This window comes from Brachionichthys hirsutus, chromosome 3, assembly GCF_040956055.1.
Source record: "Brachionichthys hirsutus isolate HB-005 chromosome 3, CSIRO-AGI_Bhir_v1, whole genome shotgun sequence".
Classification (NCBI taxonomy): domain Eukaryota; kingdom Metazoa; phylum Chordata; class Actinopteri; order Lophiiformes; family Brachionichthyidae; genus Brachionichthys; species Brachionichthys hirsutus.
The window spans coordinates 5800018-5818370 of NC_090899.1; the positions used below are offsets into that span (position 1 = coordinate 5800018).

At 43.3% G+C, this 18353-nt stretch overlaps 1 protein-coding gene across 1 annotated transcript in view; it reads right to left on the reverse strand.

Moving 5' to 3' along the window:
* Nucleotides 1-767: 767 nt before the first annotated feature.
* Nucleotides 768-18353, reverse strand: part of kcnn3 (potassium intermediate/small conductance calcium-activated channel, subfamily N, member 3) — a 33560-nt gene continuing 15974 nt past the window's right edge. Inside the window, exons 3-9 of the mRNA XM_068757049.1 lie at nucleotides 14563-14859; nucleotides 13115-13236; nucleotides 11955-12096; nucleotides 7782-7892; nucleotides 2422-2546; nucleotides 1862-1931; nucleotides 768-1184 (exon numbers count right to left, since the gene is read on the reverse strand). Of these exons, the coding sequence (XP_068613150.1) occupies nucleotides 768-1184; nucleotides 1862-1931; nucleotides 2422-2546; nucleotides 7782-7892; nucleotides 11955-12096; nucleotides 13115-13236; nucleotides 14563-14859 (1284 nt within the window). The remainder of the gene's footprint in view (nucleotides 1185-1861; nucleotides 1932-2421; nucleotides 2547-7781; nucleotides 7893-11954; nucleotides 12097-13114; nucleotides 13237-14562; nucleotides 14860-18353) is intronic.

The window sequence follows — 18353 nt, forward strand, 5'->3', positions numbered from 1 at the left end:
GGGGTACTGCATTCAAGTGTGTGAGTGTACGTATATACGGACTACATGGTGAAATACTGTGTATTTATGTTTGTGAAGTGTCGACTTGTATTGCATGGATGGTGTGTTAAGTTGTGTGACTTTGTGTGTGTGTGTGTGTGTGCGGTGCATGCCACTATTTATTTATGCTTAAACTATGGTCGTATTGATCGAACCTTCTGTTAAAGGGATGCTCGTTAACATACAATTAGCATTCAGATAGAAAATACATCATAAGGATAAAAAGTCATGGTCATTAATTCCTGATGAGGGACGACAGACTGGGAGAGAAGGAAGGAAGGAGAGAGGGAGAGAGAATAAAAGGCCTCAGTAAATGGAGTGGATTCCATCGATGAGCCGAGTTCATATAATTGTTCCGAGTTATTCCTCCTCTCCTCCCCCCTTTTGGTCGTCACTACTTCCATCTCTTACCGTCTTGACGTACTCACACCTTTTAGAGTCTCCATTTTATTGTCATTTTTCTCCTCCTTCCTTTGTCAATGAAAGCGCCCCAAAGCCTCCAACGTGTCTCATAATTTATAGTGTTGACCCTCAATCGTAATCCTTTCATTTCTCCTCACAGCCCGGTCTTCATCTCTCTCTCACTGAGGCCCAGTTTCAGAGAATCGGTTCACATTTCCCCTCCCTCCTCGTTCCCCTCCCTTAGTCTGAAGCGAGAGGACTAGAAGAGCCGAGTCAATCCCCTGGCTTCTCCCTGCTTGTCGTCTCCTGGCTCTTGTGAGCCGTCTTCAGCAGCTAGAAGCACAGGTGGTGAGGTTTGGGCTCGCCTCCAGGCTCCCCTCTGGGCTTAGTTGTGGCGCTGAGAGGGGAGATTCCAAGGCCAGAGTAGGGACCTGGGTCGAGGGCGGGTCTGGAGATGCAATCGGGGAAACAGAAGGTGGCGCAGTGCTTAGAGAAGCACCTGGGGACTGTGGGACCATAGCGCCCCCTCCACAGCTTCCTCTAACTTCCCTCGTGTCCCTTTCTCGGAGCAGGTGGACCAACGCCGCATGCTGGGCGCTGAGTGTGGCCGAGAGGTGGGCCGGCAGGGTGTTGAAGCCCGCGGTGAGCTGCTCCACCCGCTGCTCCAACGACAGCATCTGGCGCTCCAAGTCCTCACTGCGGTCATTGAGCTCTGACATGAGCTCATACATGACGCTCTGCATCTAGGAGAGGAGAGGAGAGGAGAGGAGAAGAGAGGAAAGTTTGTTTTAAGTTTCCTTTCTTGGATTTAATAAGATGAGACAGTGAAGATAGAAGCAGAGTGATGCAAACATGGAAAACGGAAAAGTACGAGGCTGGGAGAAGTGAGTAAGACCCTGAGCAAAAGGAAAAACTGCAATCCGAAATGGACTGAACGAAGAGGAGGCTGGAGGGAAGTCTCTGTGTGGGTGTTAAATCATTGCTACGAAGAAAAGGAGCGACACTAGAGAGACTGAAAGGAAGGCCTTGTCCCTGATTTGCACAATCTGGCCTCTGTTACCATGGTAAATACACAAATGGCCATTTGAAACGGAGCCGGTGAGAGGGCATCATTGCTAAATATTTGGTGCTAAAGGCATTTCTCGCTCTTCATTTTTCTTTTATTCAAGACTTTATCTCAATCTCTCTCTTCTCTATGTTTTCACAGTTCCTCAGTCTCTCTCTCTCTCTCTCTCTCTCTCTCTCACACACACAGTAAAAACATGAGCGCTCCTCCTCACTCTCTCACTCAGTCATCCCTGCTTTAACACTTTCTCCGTTTGTTGCTAGGAGACACAAAGCCGCAGACATGATGACTGTTGTGGTAACGGGGAAAAGGCATGTTTGGTATGACTCGCCGTTACTGCGACGTGTGTCTCACCTTTGAGAGGTCCACCAGTGTATTGGCCTGATCGCTGAGTTTTCTTTGCTCCATTTTCACACTGCGTAATCTGTGAACACACACACACACACACACACACTGTTGAAACCAGCAAATAGACAGTGGTTGGCCCAGAACTCCAGCTCTGGATTAGAATTATCTATGACACAATAATTATCTAATGAAGGAGAAGATATGAAGACAGAGGCCTTGAGATTTGAGTGAATCAAACAAGGTAGCATTCATTTCATTAGGATGTCTTTATGAAGCCTATGAGGAGTGAAATAAGATGAAGACATCATCTCTCTTCAGTCCAATTAATAAAAGGACCTGAACGGAAAAAAATGACTGAACTAATGGTCTAATCCGTTTATTCTAGCCAGAGGATAAATGAGATGAACAACAACAACAACAACAACCTTTAAAATAATTAACAAATATAACTAAACAGCGGAAATAAAGATGTATACGGTAGGTTTGTATTATCAACACGTTTATTTTGGGCGCCTGTGTGTGTGTGTGTGTGTGTGTGTGTGTGTGTGTGTGTGTGTGTCTCTCACTGATGTATAGCTTGGAGGAACTTCCTCTGGTGTTTGCGGACTCTGGAGTGGTCGATCTTCTTCAGCTTGGTGTGTTTGTAGATGAGCCAGGTTTCCCTCAGCACATTAGCCGCTGCATTCTTTATCTGCTCCCAGATAATCAACACACACACACACACACACGTCGTCAGCAACAGGTGATGTTTGGTAACTGATGCAGGCAACAGGTTTGCTCAACCATGCTCTCTTTCTTTTTCCCATTATTTTCCATTTTCCCCTTTGAAGAAAAAGGGAAAGCATCGTTGTCTTTTCAGCGGCTGCCCTCATTCTCTCCGTCTCTCTGTCTCGCTTGCCAACGCGTTTCATAAACCGCCCTCTCCTTCGGGAGATTTGGTAATGAAGACCAACAGGAGCGTTTCTCTCACACACTCCTCTTGTCTCTCTGTCTGTTTATAAACTACATTACAGAACAAGCCTGAATGGACCGCAGCATTTCCCTCTGGTTGGAAGTCATTCCTGACCATATATCTTTACAGTATACTTGATTATGGCAGCGACTGCAACAAACACACCTGGCATGGATCCATGTCTAAAAGGCAATCCCCATAGCTGCAGAAGAGATATATTGGAGAACCGTCCTGTATAATGATGCTCAAAGGCCAGACAGGCTTCCCTCATCTGTCTATCTATTTCTATCAACCAGGCAGATAATTCAGATTCTACGACTATGGAGTTGTAAAACACACCCATAATGAAAGCATAGCAGGACGATAACATAGAGAAGGTAGAAACAATCTGTATCGACACAAAGAGAGGCTTCAAAAAGATGCTGCACAGCGAACAAAGAACAACTGGAAAAGCACTTGGCAAGCGCAGACCTCCGCCAAGTAGCTCAGCCCCCCTACATTCTCCTACATTCCTTCATTTTATCAGTATTTTTATATTCCTTAAACATGAAAACAAACCTTTAGTAAATGGATTCACATGGATATTATTATTAATTGAGAAGTTATTCGCAAAAAACACACTTTCAGTAATGACGGATTCTTCTGGATCTAGATCCAAATGAGCAAATCCGTTTGCCCACTACTGATTCCACAGCGTCTTGGTAAAGGCCAGCAAAAACAGAACCTCGTTTGTGGAGACAAGTGAGATATTTTATTGAAAGACAAGTGAGATATTTTATTGAAAGACAAGCGAGATATTTTATTGAAAGGGTTCAAAAATAAAATCGTTTTGTTGTGAAAATGTACCCCTATTTCAACTGGATCTGTTTCCTCGGGTATTAAAGACAGAACAAATCCGTTGACCTGCTCTGATGTGGAATTGACTCAGCTCTAAGACGATGCTCTATCTCTAATATATTTAACATCTCTAATATTAAATGTACAGTAGGCCGAAACAAAAGTGTAACCCCCCATTTTTCGGGGAATGTCTTAAATACCTGCAATCCAGATCCGGATTAAATTCAGTGGTAAAATAGGAACCCCCCACAAGTGTGTCAAATTCCATAAACATCGGTGGTCAATAATCAACCGAGAAATTGAGGAACAAATTCTGAAGCTCCATTTTTCCCATTTTCTGATTCCTGCACACATTCATTGAAATTAAAACTGCTGAGAAAATACATCTGGAACCAAACATCAGTGGCAGGAAGGAAAACTTTAGAGCAATGCACAATTTGTCTAGTTTTAATCATGAGCCAACTTACTGAATAACACATTTAATGCCACTCATATCGGCAAATTGAAATGTCGGATTCTATTTATCAGCTGATTAATCATTGCTGGCTGAAGAAATTATGATGAATGATGGCATCTTGCGTCTGTCTGGCCGGCTCGCCAGGGATTTATTTTTCATATTACCTCCTGATAGCTGTCCATCAGTGCAGAGGGAGACCCTTGCCCTGCTTTAGGCAATTTAATTAGATGAAGCTAACGCTTAACTACCAACTACTTACGTCAGGGCACAGACGACCTCTGATAAGACAAATCTCAGCATGTTGAACTCTCGATGAATTACTGTGGAGTCTAAATCAATTATAAAATAAGAAGAAACAGTCAGAGTAGAATCAAATATTAGAAAGTGGACCCTGACAGTTATGCTATTAAGGTTTTACATTTTTTTTTTTTATAGTGCTGGAATTTATTATCAAACATAAGAGGAAAAGCTAACAAGCCTGACCCTTCCGGACGCAGGACAGAATTACTCTCTGCAGCTAATTGGTAATTACATGCTAGGGTGGTAGCGATTCACTAGTGTTTACCTCGAGGGCAGAAAACATAAGCAAACAGGCCAATCAACTGGGCAACAACCTCCCATGAGCCACTGTGATACGTGGCTTGACCTGCCCTGACCCTTCCATCAAAGGCGTGGCAAAAAAAAAAGAGGAAGAGACAAGTCGCTTTCACAAAAACCTCATACATGCATGAACTCACAGGAACTCACAGGAACACAAAGCAGAGGCTTGAACAAATCAATCAGGGCTCGTCGAATTGAAATAGCAACTGGCTTCCGGTGCTTTTCTGTAGCTCCTGACTGAGATTATGATTGTAAATCCAAAATAATAAGCATCCATATGGCTAGTGTCTGAATAAACCGGCTATTGGAAAGGAGTCGTGTTGACTGCGTGGAGTGAGAGGTAGCTGAGTAGAAGTCTTTTGGGATTGCTCAAAAAGACTTCTACCCATTTGCCGTGTGCTATAAACGCTGGAGGGCACAGCAGCATCCCCTCCTTGCCGTGATCCCAGAGTGTACTCTGAATATTAAAAACAGGGCGAAGCTCTGGACATGCCACAGGGACTTATAAAAGTGCTCTGAATTAACCAATGGCCAGGAGAGTGCACATTTAGAGAATGATCTTTTATAAAATGACCCATTCTTTTCAGATTTGCTGCAACAATCTAAAACAAGCTTTAAATAAAAGTGCTGACCTCAGAAATAGACTCGGCGCGCTATATTCCCACAGTAATTGGCTTATTGCTTTCGTGAGTGACATTTAATTAACATGGAAGTGTCACCAACAGGAAGAAGACACGGTCTGACTCCACTGATGATGTCCTAAAAAGTGTCCGACTTTTCCGTTCAAGGCAACGCAACCAGCGTGACTGAATCAAGCGCTACTGCAGGATGGAGCAACACAAGTGAGAACATTTCAAACGTGTTAAACCCTCAACATCAAACATCAGCTCACACATGGTTGATTTAGGGGCTCCGCTATGCTAACTGTTATTGAATTAACATCCAATCAAAGGGAGAGGGACACGTTACTGCAGACAGACAGCCATTGATGCATGTGATTTTTTTTTAAAGCCCATCATTCTCTCTGATGAGGGTACGAGGTCCTCTGCTCCCGATCTGCATCGGGATTTCAACGTTTTAATTTCAGTCAGAGGATGAAAGTGGCGAGGGATGAGTCGAATGATGAAATGTGAAAATGTTGAATTATGTGTCAGAAATTGTCAAAAAAATAATACGCATTCTTAGACTCAAAGTGATCCGAGTGGTACAGACCATAGTTTGGTTCCGGCTCTGTACCGTTTAGCTACTGTAAACAACCACACCCAACACCTCCGTCACACAACACACACCAGAAAATGAAGGCAACAACCGCAAGCACAGATATGATCAGCAACATGGTCCACTTGTCACTGACTGGCATGTTTATCCCTTATGTGGAAGGCCTGTGCCTAGTGTGTGTGTGTGTGCGCACACAGTGCCCCAGCCATCTAAAACTATGTGCTTCAATCATTGGTCTCTCAGGAGGAGAGGGCAGGAGACAATGACCACTGCATCAATCGGAGACCCTCTGAAGGAAATGTCACCAAGCAGCACATCGTACGTGTTAAAGCTGAATCTGCCTGAACGGGTGAACGCTTTTCAGGAGGAGGTTCACGTTAAAATTAATCACCTGACATTATTTTATATCGGGGGGAAATGAAATGTAATCTGCTCGACTTTTATTTCCATTTATGCAATGAATGGCTTTGCAAAGGCAAAGTTACACAAAAATATTTCTTAATTTAATAAACAATAATTTCAGAACATGAGAATAGAGTAGCTGTAGAGTAAATGGAAAGACCGTAGGGTAGCCTAACTAATTTGAAAAGCCTATTTCATTAGTACATGTGATGGATGAATGGATGGACATGAGTGGCTCTACATGCTCCGCTCGGTAGGGTTATAATTAAAAATGCCAACTCATGCAACACACCGGAGGTTTGCCTCATCGAAGCAGCTCTGGATGTCTCTGACAAGAAGCAGAGGAGGTCGTAGAGCCTCCGTTTCATTTTGATATTCTAGCTCTCACACTTTTATTTCACTTTCCCACAATGCTTTGTTGTTTGCAGGTAGCTTTACAAAAAAACATGCTTGTGAATAATGGTATTTAAAATGTAATCATGTAAGATGTCACAATATGCGGGATATTAATGGGCTACAGCAGAATTCTGTTCAAATGTTACCATAAATTTACAGAAAAGTTTTACAAAGTTTAATGCTAATGTCACAGACATACAGCATTAACAAGCTGAAAATGTCAATGCTAACATTAAATAGGCAACATGTTTAAAATGCTTGGCATCTTAGTTTGGCAGAATAGATGCCAAAGTTTAGTAATTGGTATAAAACAAGAGGTTTAATAGTATAGTTTGTAGTAATAATAAAATATACTTCTATTACAAATCATAATATCCAATTTAACATTCCTTAAGTAAATCAGACATGTGGTTGGGAATCATGACTTTATATGTTAAGCCCACAGCCCCCCCCCCCCCCCCCCCCCACCACACACACACACAAGGTGTTAAACATCCTGTGAATGGTCAGAGTCTTTTTGCCGTCACATTTGTATTTCATCCACACTGAAATCGATCATCCCACTGTGTCTGACCGCACAGACGCCCTGCTGCCAAAGTGTAACCTACATATTTTATATGGGAGCTATTTTAAAACTTGGGTCTTTCAACCGAATGAAAAATTGAAAAGGACCAGAGAGAGAGGGGTGAGAGATGGAAGGAGGCATGGATGAAGGGAAGGAGAAAGGGTCAAGGGAGGCGGAGATAAATGTCAGTGGAGGGAAGGAAGGGAGCAAGGGAGACTGGAGAGAGAGAGAGAGATGGTAAGAGAGGGAACACAAAGGAAGGGGTAAAAAAAGAGTTGCCCTTTTATTGCCTTCATTGCACTGTCCTAACAACACAAAGTGATGTAGCAGCAGGAGAGTGCGATGGAGGGACAGTGAATGTAATCTGGGCTCTCAACTACTTTGTCTTCTAACCTAAAATAATCTGAAATAAAATTGTGCTTTTGTAATTTTTAATGAGCCATAATGCTAGTTCTGTTGTATTTGTGAATGAGCCACTCATTCACACGAGCCTACACACCCTTTTGGTGAGTTGGGTGTCCATCATGAAGTTGTGCACATGTTTCTCGGCCTTGGTCAGCTCCAGCTTCCTGGCTACCACGGCAACCACCAAAGCTGTACAGCCGGCACCCTGCAAGAGAAGAGGAAGGGAGAGGGAGGACGGGAAAACAAAGCACTGAGTCAGCCAGTAAAGAGGAGGAATTGGTAAATTAGTGCCTTTTGGCTGTGGAATTGAAGGGAGTGAGGACAGATATAAGAAAGGGAGCAGCATGACAGAAGGAGAAGTGAATGGGAGAGAGGAGAGGATTAAGAGGGATAAGCTTTGTTCCGGATTCACATTTCCTCATGTTGCGAGACATGCCAAATCTATTTTTCCCCAATCGCAGTCCATCTGGCGTGAGATCCCCTCCACAACACCTCTATTTGGAGCTGAAATGTTTAACCCTTATAGATAACAGAACACGTCAAAGATTACACGGTGTATATCCGGAGGATTGAGGCCTTTAAAAAAATGTCAAAGTGTAAAACACAGAATGGTTTGACTGTACTTCACCTTGGGCCAATGAGAAATATGGCAAATTCATACAGGAGATTGACAACAGAGTCTCAACTAGAAAGGCACGCCTGAGAGGAAGTGGCGTGCAGCAACACAGGAAGAAAGGCAGACTTAATTAACTTTCAGATTAGACACCGTTTTCAATGGGACTGTCGGGTGCTTACAGGGTTCCTCCGAAGGGGCAGGCACCGAAAAGCAAAAGAGAACGACAGGAAGAAAAGATCAAGAGAGTGAGGAGTACTGAGTAAAAAGGAAGGGACCTCAACGGGCGTGGTTAGAGAGGTGAATGTTGAAGACGGGAGTGCGTGAAGGATGAGCGGAGAGAAGGATGGAGAAGGAGGCAATGTTAATGAGGTCACGCATCTCCTGATAAGTCATAAATTGAGATTACGAGTGTTTAATGAAAATGTATGAGCCCTCTTCCTTCCTGCTTGCCAGTGTGTGCATGTCTCAGTGGGCGAGGAAGGGCAGCGGGAGAGCAGAGGAGATAACACGAGGAGTCACAGACCCAGAGTGAGGGAGGACGCAACATTTCAAAGCGTTTAGCATAAAACCATAGTGCACGGCAAAAATAAGCAAGCTGGGTTCAGTAAAATGTAACGTACAAAAAGGCTCTCGAGCCCACGTCTGTACGCTCATCCACTCTATTTGGGTTTATTTCCAGACTATGAATAAAATATGACGAGAGTGACTGATGTGCAACCCTTAAAGCATTCATACATGTCTATTACTGCAGGAAAAAAAAGGCCTCTATATATTACCGCAGTACAGTGTGTACAAAAACAGAGCAGCACATTCTCAAAAACGTGTATTTGTGTGTTCAAAACTGTCCTCTTTGGTCAGAAACAGCAGGAAGCTGATTGGATTGGACTCAGAATGACTGAGTGAATGCCTGTTTGTGTGTGTGTGTGTGTGTTTGTTTTGTGTATACGCCTGCATCCATTTGATTTCAGCGGGGTTCCCTGTGCAATCTCCACAGAGCGATGCTGCTGATGACGGCTGTGCCGCTGTGATTTGTTTCATACGCCTGGGTGTTTCCCTCGCCTCCTCCATTACAGTGAAGCCATCAAGGCGGCTGTCAGGAAAAAAAGGGAATCACCCATCTGTGCTCCTGTGCAACATCCACACGCTTCAGCTCAACCACCGAAGCTCTGCTTCAGACAGACAGTCTGCAACCAGGTCAACAGCATCAGAGGAAGGAAAGGCTGGCCGAAACAAAAACGGTGAAGCTAGGCACCCTTTTGTTGCTTTTATTCATGAAATCATTGTCAATGATTTCTTTTTTCTAACAAGAATTTAAAAAAATAAAAAATTACTTAATACTGACCCCCCCAGGTTCAGTACTAAGTAGATGCACCTTTGGCTGAAAGCACAGCACTCACTGTGGATACGTCTCAAAGAGGCTGGCACATTTGGGCGCTGCCATTTTTCTCCATTCTTCCCTGTAAATCGGGTCAAGCTCTGTCAGCTCGCTCGGGGATTGGGCGAGACCATCGCTATTCAAGTCCAGCCACACATTGTTGATTGGAATGAGATCTGGGCTTTAGCTCAGCCACTCCTGAACATTCAACCTTGTTGTCTTTGAAACGATTTCTGTGTAGCCTGTGTTTGGGTCATTGTCTTGATGGGAAATAAATCCCCCCCCCCCCCCCCCCCCCCAGTTCTCTTGCAGATGGAATCAGATTACCCTCCAGGATTTGAATGTAGTTTTCTGAAGTTATCTTCCCCTCTACCTGAAAAGCATCCCTGGAGCATGATGCTCCCACCGTCACCATGGAGATGGTGTGTTTATGGTGTCGAGCAGTGTTTGGCCTGTGCCAAGCAGATTGTCTCGTCTGATGGTCATTAAGCTAGTTTTCTTTATATATATAATCAGACCAAATAGTGGACATCGGTGTCTGGTCGCCTCCCTCACCGGCCTTCTTCTTTTTGCCCGGTGGGTCTGCGTGAGAGGATGGCTATAGCTCCGGGCAGATTCACACAAGTGCCATACTCCTATTTCTCAACGATCTATTTAACTCAACTCTGTGGGATGTCTAGTGAGATGGAAATATTTGTGCAGCCATCTCCTGAATTACACTTCTCAATGGACTTTTCTCTTTGCTTGGAGTGTTTTGCCTTTATATTGCGATTGTAGCAGGAATACTGACGAGCCAGCATGGGGCCTCCCACACACACATATTTTTACACGACAATCACTTGACTCTCACTCTGGATCTAACTGCGACACTGCTGGCGTCAACTAGGGGGTGAATATTTATGCAATAATTTCCAGATAATCCTTTTATTTATAATTTTTAAAGTAACTGACATTTGTTTGTAAAACATCTGTCTGTAATTTTGACAAAAGGTTTTTTTGGTAAATAAAATAAATTATATTGACCATGATTTAATCTCTAAAAATATCAAAAGGGTGAAACATCCAAGAGGGTGAATGCACGAAGATGAAATGCATTTGCTTCTCATTAACCGGATGACCAGTCCAGACCCATGGGACAGCACAGAACTGCATGATCTAAAAACTCAACAAAATAACGTGTTCCCTGTATTTAAGGATCATCTACTCACAGACAACCACCCACAGCTGCACAACCACACGTACACACACCTGGCATACCCCCCAGGTACCCTCAGGGCAGTGGTATATTCCAACACAGATTGGCCTTGATATGTTGTCATAGTAACAAAGGCAAGAATTTCTCCCCCAGAAAATGATTAGAACAACAACGGGAAAATGGGGGGGGGACTCCCCCCCCTGTCTAATCTGTGTTCCGCCGGCACCTTCGCTCCTCTGCTGATGGTAGCCAAAAATAAAACTGCTCTGAACGCTCTAAAGTGTTTTTCAAATGGGGAGGAGTATGTGTGGGGAGTCATGCTAAGCGTTTATGTCAAAGTTGTGTGTCAGTGTTTGTGTGAAGACAGCAATCTGGACCAGTAGGTTTGGGACGTTCCGTACCCCCCAACTACCTAAAATGTGTTTTTTCCATTTAAGGAAGCAAAAGATAAAGGATAAAAGGACCAGCATGACAAAGGAGATGAGAAACGAGACGAAGAAAGAGGTAAGAATGACAGACAGAACGAAATAGTCCGAGGATGGACGAGCACCTGTGAAGCGAAGCAAACAGAGAAGCAGCCGGCGGCTTGAACACCCGTATTAACAGATGGGCGGTAGATTGAAATAAACACATGGCCTCAGGGAAGAGGAGATGGACGAATGGAAAAGAGATAGAGTGATAAATAGAAAGAGACAAACAGCACAGGAGAGACATAAATCACAGATAGAGGTAGAGATGGAAAATGAAAGATACTGTAGAGAGTGAGAGGATATGGCACAGTGAAAAGTGGGACCTTCATTATGCAAAAAGGACAGCCTAGGGAATAACACTCACACACACACGCGCACACACACACACACACACACACACACACACACACACCACCAGTATGTTCTTGTTTGCACACCCAAAATACACAGAAGCACAGATGCAGGCTAATACAGAGAGGATTGCCCAAATTACACAAATGACAGAATAGTCCCAAATCTGCTGATCTCTGAAGGAGGTGAGGACATCACCGCTGGGAAGGGAGAGCAAGCTGGAGCAGGGAGAGAGGGAGAGAGGGAGGAAATGCACTGACCATGATTCCTGTGAGCAGACAGACTCCTTTGCCACAGTAGGTGTGAGGAACCATGTCTCCGTATCCAATCGACAAGAAAGTGATGGAGATGAGCCACATGGCTCCCAGGAAGTTACTGGTCACATCTTGGGCATCATGATACCTGACAAGATACACGTGTGCATGTTCAAAGGTGAAGGGCAGACAACAAGTCAAGCTCAAAACAGCAGAACTAGTAAACATGTTCCATCTGCAAATGGGAGTTCATCAAACTTCAGTCGCATGTTCTTCAATTTCAACCGACACGGAATTATACACATAACTGCAGCTCTCGCCTCCATCATTCTAACCTTATGCGAAACACTGTTGCCATAGCAACTGCACTCAGTGCACATCCGAAAGAAAGTCGTTTTTTCAAAAGAAAAGAACCGTATTCAACAGAAAATACGTACATTTTCACCTTGAACAGCGACAATAGATATATTTAGTTTTTATTTTCCTGAGGGGACAAAGTCTTCACATCTTTAAAGTTGCATTGTATGAAGCAGTTTAATTGACTTTTATGCCCCCCCCCCCCCCCCCCCCCTTTGCTAATTGGGTAAAGAGAAATGAGGAAATGCCAATAAACTTGGATGAAGACCAACAATGACTTCGCAGCAGCCAGGCAACGATGCATTTAATTAAACGTATCACTCAAATGGCATTTCCATCCACAATTGCCTAGAAAGTATTTAAATGTTTAAAGAGGATGGTCATTTTATTTTGGGGGAGGGGGGCTTTCTCCTTTATGGTAGCTCATAAAATTAATTGCTGATATTATAAATCTTAAAATGTAACTGGACTTGATTTCGAGTTGTTCTGTAAGAGACACTAAAAGGTTCATTATACTGTTAAGAAAAAGCTATCAGGACACTATAACATTGCAAATTACTGAGAAAAACTTGACAAATGAAGTAACAACTCTATTGTCTGGATTAAATTAAGTTCACAACTGGTGAGCAAGCCTCATAAATTGCACTCTTAAAAGGGCTTATGTTACATACATGTTCCAGATTATATTTGCTGCCAATTTAATTTCACTGCTCAATTTGAATTTGTCATCTAATCACAATCCAGCTCTCTGGCTCAATCACACACAATATTAAAAACCCCCAAACAAACCGCAAAAGACTTTTCCTGACCTCTCGCACACTCGTACAGTCCAGGCGGCGATGATCCACAGGGAAATGCTGAAGACCAGCAGCACCGTCCCGGGACAGATAGTCATGAGGGTTTTCATTACAAATCGGGTGTTAAAATGCACCTGCAATACAGAAATATAAATATAAATTCACACTCACAGTGAAATCTGCCTCAGATAGATTATTGGTTGTCATTGGATTACACCCATCTAATCACACAGTGCCACACCGTCATTGTTAGCCTATAATCTTGCTGCTGCTACTGTTAAATATGATTGTATTTGTGCCTTTAGTTCAGTCATGCTGCCGTTTTGGATCCTCTCCATCTACCCGTCACCACCAAGTCATTGCAGGTTCAGAAATGTCATGGTTTCATCAGCTTCATCTATCTCAGCAGAGTCATCAGCCACCACCACCACCACCACCACCACCACTGTGTCCGCTCCAGTGGGGGATACATAGTCTTTAAATATATCGCCCACTGCTTGGGGCAAATGCACTTCAATTACAATCCGAAACAGAAACACTTTCTCTGACTAATTATCACATCATCTGCTGCAATAACCAATTATCTATGCGTCTCTCCAGACTGAAATATAGTTTTTGTTTTCAGCTGATAGTTGAAGTTTAAATCCTGATCTCATACTCGGTTCCCCACACAGACTGTTGTTGTAATAATTAGTCTGATCAAAAGCTTTTTGAAAGCAGCGACCCCCTGAGAAGCTGCACTGTAATTAGAGTTAAGATCAGGGCCCGCCCTCTGACTTGGGTCAAGTCTGATTAATTAATCCACTTCATCCACTTTGTCATCAGTGCCTGGCAGATGGAGGTTCTGTCACCAATGGTTGAGCCCTGGAAGTGTTAAGCAGCCGATAAATTAGCCTGGGGGGGTCAGAATACCGTTGTCATAGATACACTCACAAACCTTTAATTTAATCATCCAAAATCTAATTCTTTCTCAATGTCCTCTTTTCTTCTATCATACACTACATTTCTATTTTCCACTTTGACATACTGTATTTATTTTTTACATTTCCTGTCATTACAAATAATGTACCAATCATTTATCGCATGGCTTCTTCACATATCTATGCATTGATATTGTAAATAACTTATGATGTCATATGCAATATATGGTATTCATTTCAAGGTCAAATTCATCTTACATTTGAATATCTATGCACAGCAGTAACAAAAAGAGATGAACTGTTAGATACAAGGAACAGGGAGGCAGAAGGACAGAGCAGCAGAAAGAACTTGAGATGGTTAAAAAAGAAACGCTAAAATTGAAAGCGACAGTGCAGACACAGATTTAATGCAGAATAAAGAGCGCTTGACCTTAACACCTCGACTTATGACTCCCTCGCCTCTTATAAAGCTTTGAACACCACAATCTTGATTGTATACGGTACATACACACTCCTGCAAGCACAAGCCCCCCACCTGACCTTATTTAGGGCACCTATACTCCTGGAGGAAGCATCAGTGAAGAGTTTGCTGTGCAGAAGCATGACTCTGGCAATGAGGTAGAGGCGCAGGAACATGGGCACGCTCAAGACCATATCCAGATCTGCCTCGACGTGCGACGGCGTATATGAGAAAGCCAGCCGTGCCCGCCACTGAAACTTAAAGTCCCCGGGCACTGGATGCACTGCAGACACCAGCAGCTCCAGAGCAATTAGCAGAACTCTCTCCATCGTCATGGCAATGCGCCAGTCGTCCGCCCCGTTGTCGATGACAAACAGCTGCAGGGACAGGAAACACATAAGGAGTTAAAGAAGAGGTGCACTTGTTTTAAAGTGCCACAGTTAAAACTTTTCATCATGACCCTCTGCTGGCATGGCCCCGTCCACTCATCAGCACAGCTGGTTGATTTAATGATTAAAAGGCGCCAGCAGCAATTTAGAGGAAAATACACTTGATCGAACCCCAAATCTATTTGGGCTCTACATAGCGTTGGATCACTTTCACACAACCTGAGCCTTTTTCTAAAATTATAACCAAAAATTGTTATCTCAAGTAGCCACTTTTGAGAAAAACAGGTTGATGTTATTTGGCAACAGTCCTGAAACATCTCTAATCAAAATCTAAACATAAGTTTTCGTTACGCTGACTAAATGACAAACAGGAAACAACGCGACCTCCTTGGCAAAGGTAAAGAGGTAGAACAGCCTTACAGACCGGGGCACGATGAGAGAAAGGAGGAAATCCCTGCTGTAAATCAACAATGTATACCAGATACTTCACTGCCCTGAGAAACAGTCAGAACCACATGATTCATCTCAAGGGCTTTCAGCCCACGCAAATGTTTATTTAGTAAGGAGCATACAGCAACAGGTCAACCATGAGGACAACTGGGCATCAGCGAGTCCATGTCACAGCCAACTGGTCAGACTGATGGAGGCGGGCCGAGGACCTGCCAGGATGCAACACCATGCATATTGGGTTTTCATCTCTACCGAGCACAGCGGGATGTACGCATTTCCTTCGGTTGTGATATGTTTACACGCACGTAACCTACACGTGCACGGTGCGCCCACAAACAAGGCCCGCAGGAAGGTCTCAGGTGCTGTGTAAGCCATCATTTGAACCGAGGGGTCAAGCGCAGGCGGTCTTTAAGGATTTCGGTAAGTGAGTGCATGTGTGAGTGTGTATAACTGTGCTTGAACGTATTTGTGTTTGCCTAAGTGAGTTTGAGAGAGAGTGTGCAGACCTAGCCTCGTCATGGTGACTGTTGCCAGGGAGACAACTTCAAAGAGCAGCCAAGCTTAATTAGGATCCCCAGAGAGAGAGAGAGAGAGAAAGAGAGAGAGACAGAGAGACAGAGAGAGAGAGAGAGAGACAGACAGTCAAAGAAGAAAGACGGGAGAAGAAAGAATATGAGATGCAAGAAAACAGGCAAAGAGGTGTGTGACATTTGAGTGACGGGTTCGAGCGAGGAAAGCAAAAGTTATTTTACACTTATGTTATCTGCAGAGACTTGTGTGTGAGTGTGTGTGTGTGTGTGTGCATGCTAATATTATGGGAACAAAAATAAAGTTGTACAGTCACATTTTTTGGGACTTACTTGGGCAGAAAGCTGGATCCTTTGAGATAAAACTCTAAAACATGAGCGTCCGCCGGTGATAATGCAGCCAGCGTTGAGTTTAGAACTGGAGCTACACATGAAGGGATTATGTTGACGTTTCAAAAGAATGAATGTCAGCCGGTATCCTGTAAGCTGACACACTAGGGCTATAGTTTTGAGTCATTCACTGTTTTCTCTGTGTGTAAACACCTTATGTGAGAACGGAAATCAACACTTTATGAATGCTTCTTCCTTTCTTCTCTCTCTCTGAATCTTTCCAAATCAAAACAGAGGTGATCCCATTTCCTGCTCCCTGTTCCTCTTCCCTCCATCATCCCCTCCTGTCCTGTCTTCCCTCGCGCTACTGCTGTCAGTCTTTTCCTATCTAAATCGGCAAAAGGAAGGGATAAATAATTAAATTCCATTAGCAAAGTAATCTGTCAATGGGAGAGAGTGAGTGTCACTGCCCCTACATAACCAGGACAGAGGGGGGGATAAGGGGGGGGGGGGATTTGGAGGAGGAGCGGTGTCAGAATGATTAAGTTAACAAAATTGTAGAGTCTATCAGGAGAGAAAGGGGAAGGAAGATGAGACAACATCAAAAGCTAAATAACATTGGACATTAAAAAAACAAGCCCATCGGGAAAAATAAAGATTATGGGAAAAAAAAGTCATCTGTTTTTCCTTTATTTTAACATAACATGGCATCACAGGGCAATGGAAAACAAACAAGCAAAACAGAAAGCAGAGAGGACATAAGCAGGGCAAAGTAAGAGAAAAAAACAACAAGATGGTCAATGAGAAGAAAAAGAGAACAAAGAAACATACAACACTGACTGTACTGTAATAATAATAATAATAATTATTATTATTAATTATTATTATTATTATCAAGAAAAACCCAAGGACATACTGAACATAATTATTAAACAACTTCAGAATTAATTTAAAATTGCATTATCTTTTAGTTCTAGATAAAGGCCTAGCAGATAAAGGTGTAAAGTCTGCAATCCACAGTCCACTGCAATCTGCTGATGGATCCATCCATCCATCATCCATCATCCATCCATCCATCTACCCCTGTGGGCATCAAATCTTTGTTATTCCAGATGTTTCTCATCACAGAACCAGACTAGAGCATTCTGTACACATTAATGCAATGCCCTGTCATACACTAAAGAAGAGGTAGATGAGGGCAGAACGGCTTCATGTCAACAACTCAAAAGATAAAAGATAACATTTCAGTCCGAGATGGAGGAGGACGTAATCAGTGAAGGAAACGGTAGCAGAACAAACACTGAACATCGTGGCTGCATACTTTGAGATGTAGAGTCACAACTCTGGGAAATATCTGAGTCCTAAAGCGTGGAAATCCCTGAAAGCGGCAGAAAACAACTCAGGCGAGCCAAAGACACACACACACACACACACACGCACGATAAAGACAATATGAGAATATGCAGAGAAGATAACACACCTCAACTTTAATTGCAGCTCTGAGGGAAGACCCCAGTGGCTGTTTCTACAGAGCTGACAGGTAGAGGGAAGGAGACAGGCTGTCACGGAAGTGAACAGAATATGTGAGGAAGCGTGAAGGATGAGGAAAAAATTCACGGTATGTGGCCTCTATTCTGCATCTTCAAAGAATTAAAGACGCAATCAGACATTTTGGGACAGTAGTGGGTCAAATGCTTCTTTCATTCCCTAGTTTAAGGAGGATGCTGCGGTTTACTTCGCTCCTGTGTTTTCCTCCAAAACATTTCCCAAAACAAATGCATGCAATGTAGAATTTGCAGAGTATGACATCATGATATGATTGTATTAGACAGTTTTTGGGATGCCTAGTGCACGGGTTATTTTCCTAATGCCGTTTGCCGGGATTTGAGTGGCTGGGAGTGCCAATCTGGTGTCTTCCTGATCAATGAGCTGCTTCTGCAATCCCTTTAAATTAACTTAACCACATAGTTCACCGATGCTCAAAGTGCGCTAATGGAGTGGAGAGGAACTCTTTCTCTCACCTGTTTTATTTGACTGATTTCAACACTTCACTTTTTCCCTCTAAATACCTCGAATGTTTTTGAGCTCTAGTGAACGTGTTCAGTTTTCTTGTCGCTGGGTATGCGTAAGGAAAAGAAAAGAAGATCCCAGTGAGCCGACTGATTACGTCTTTTG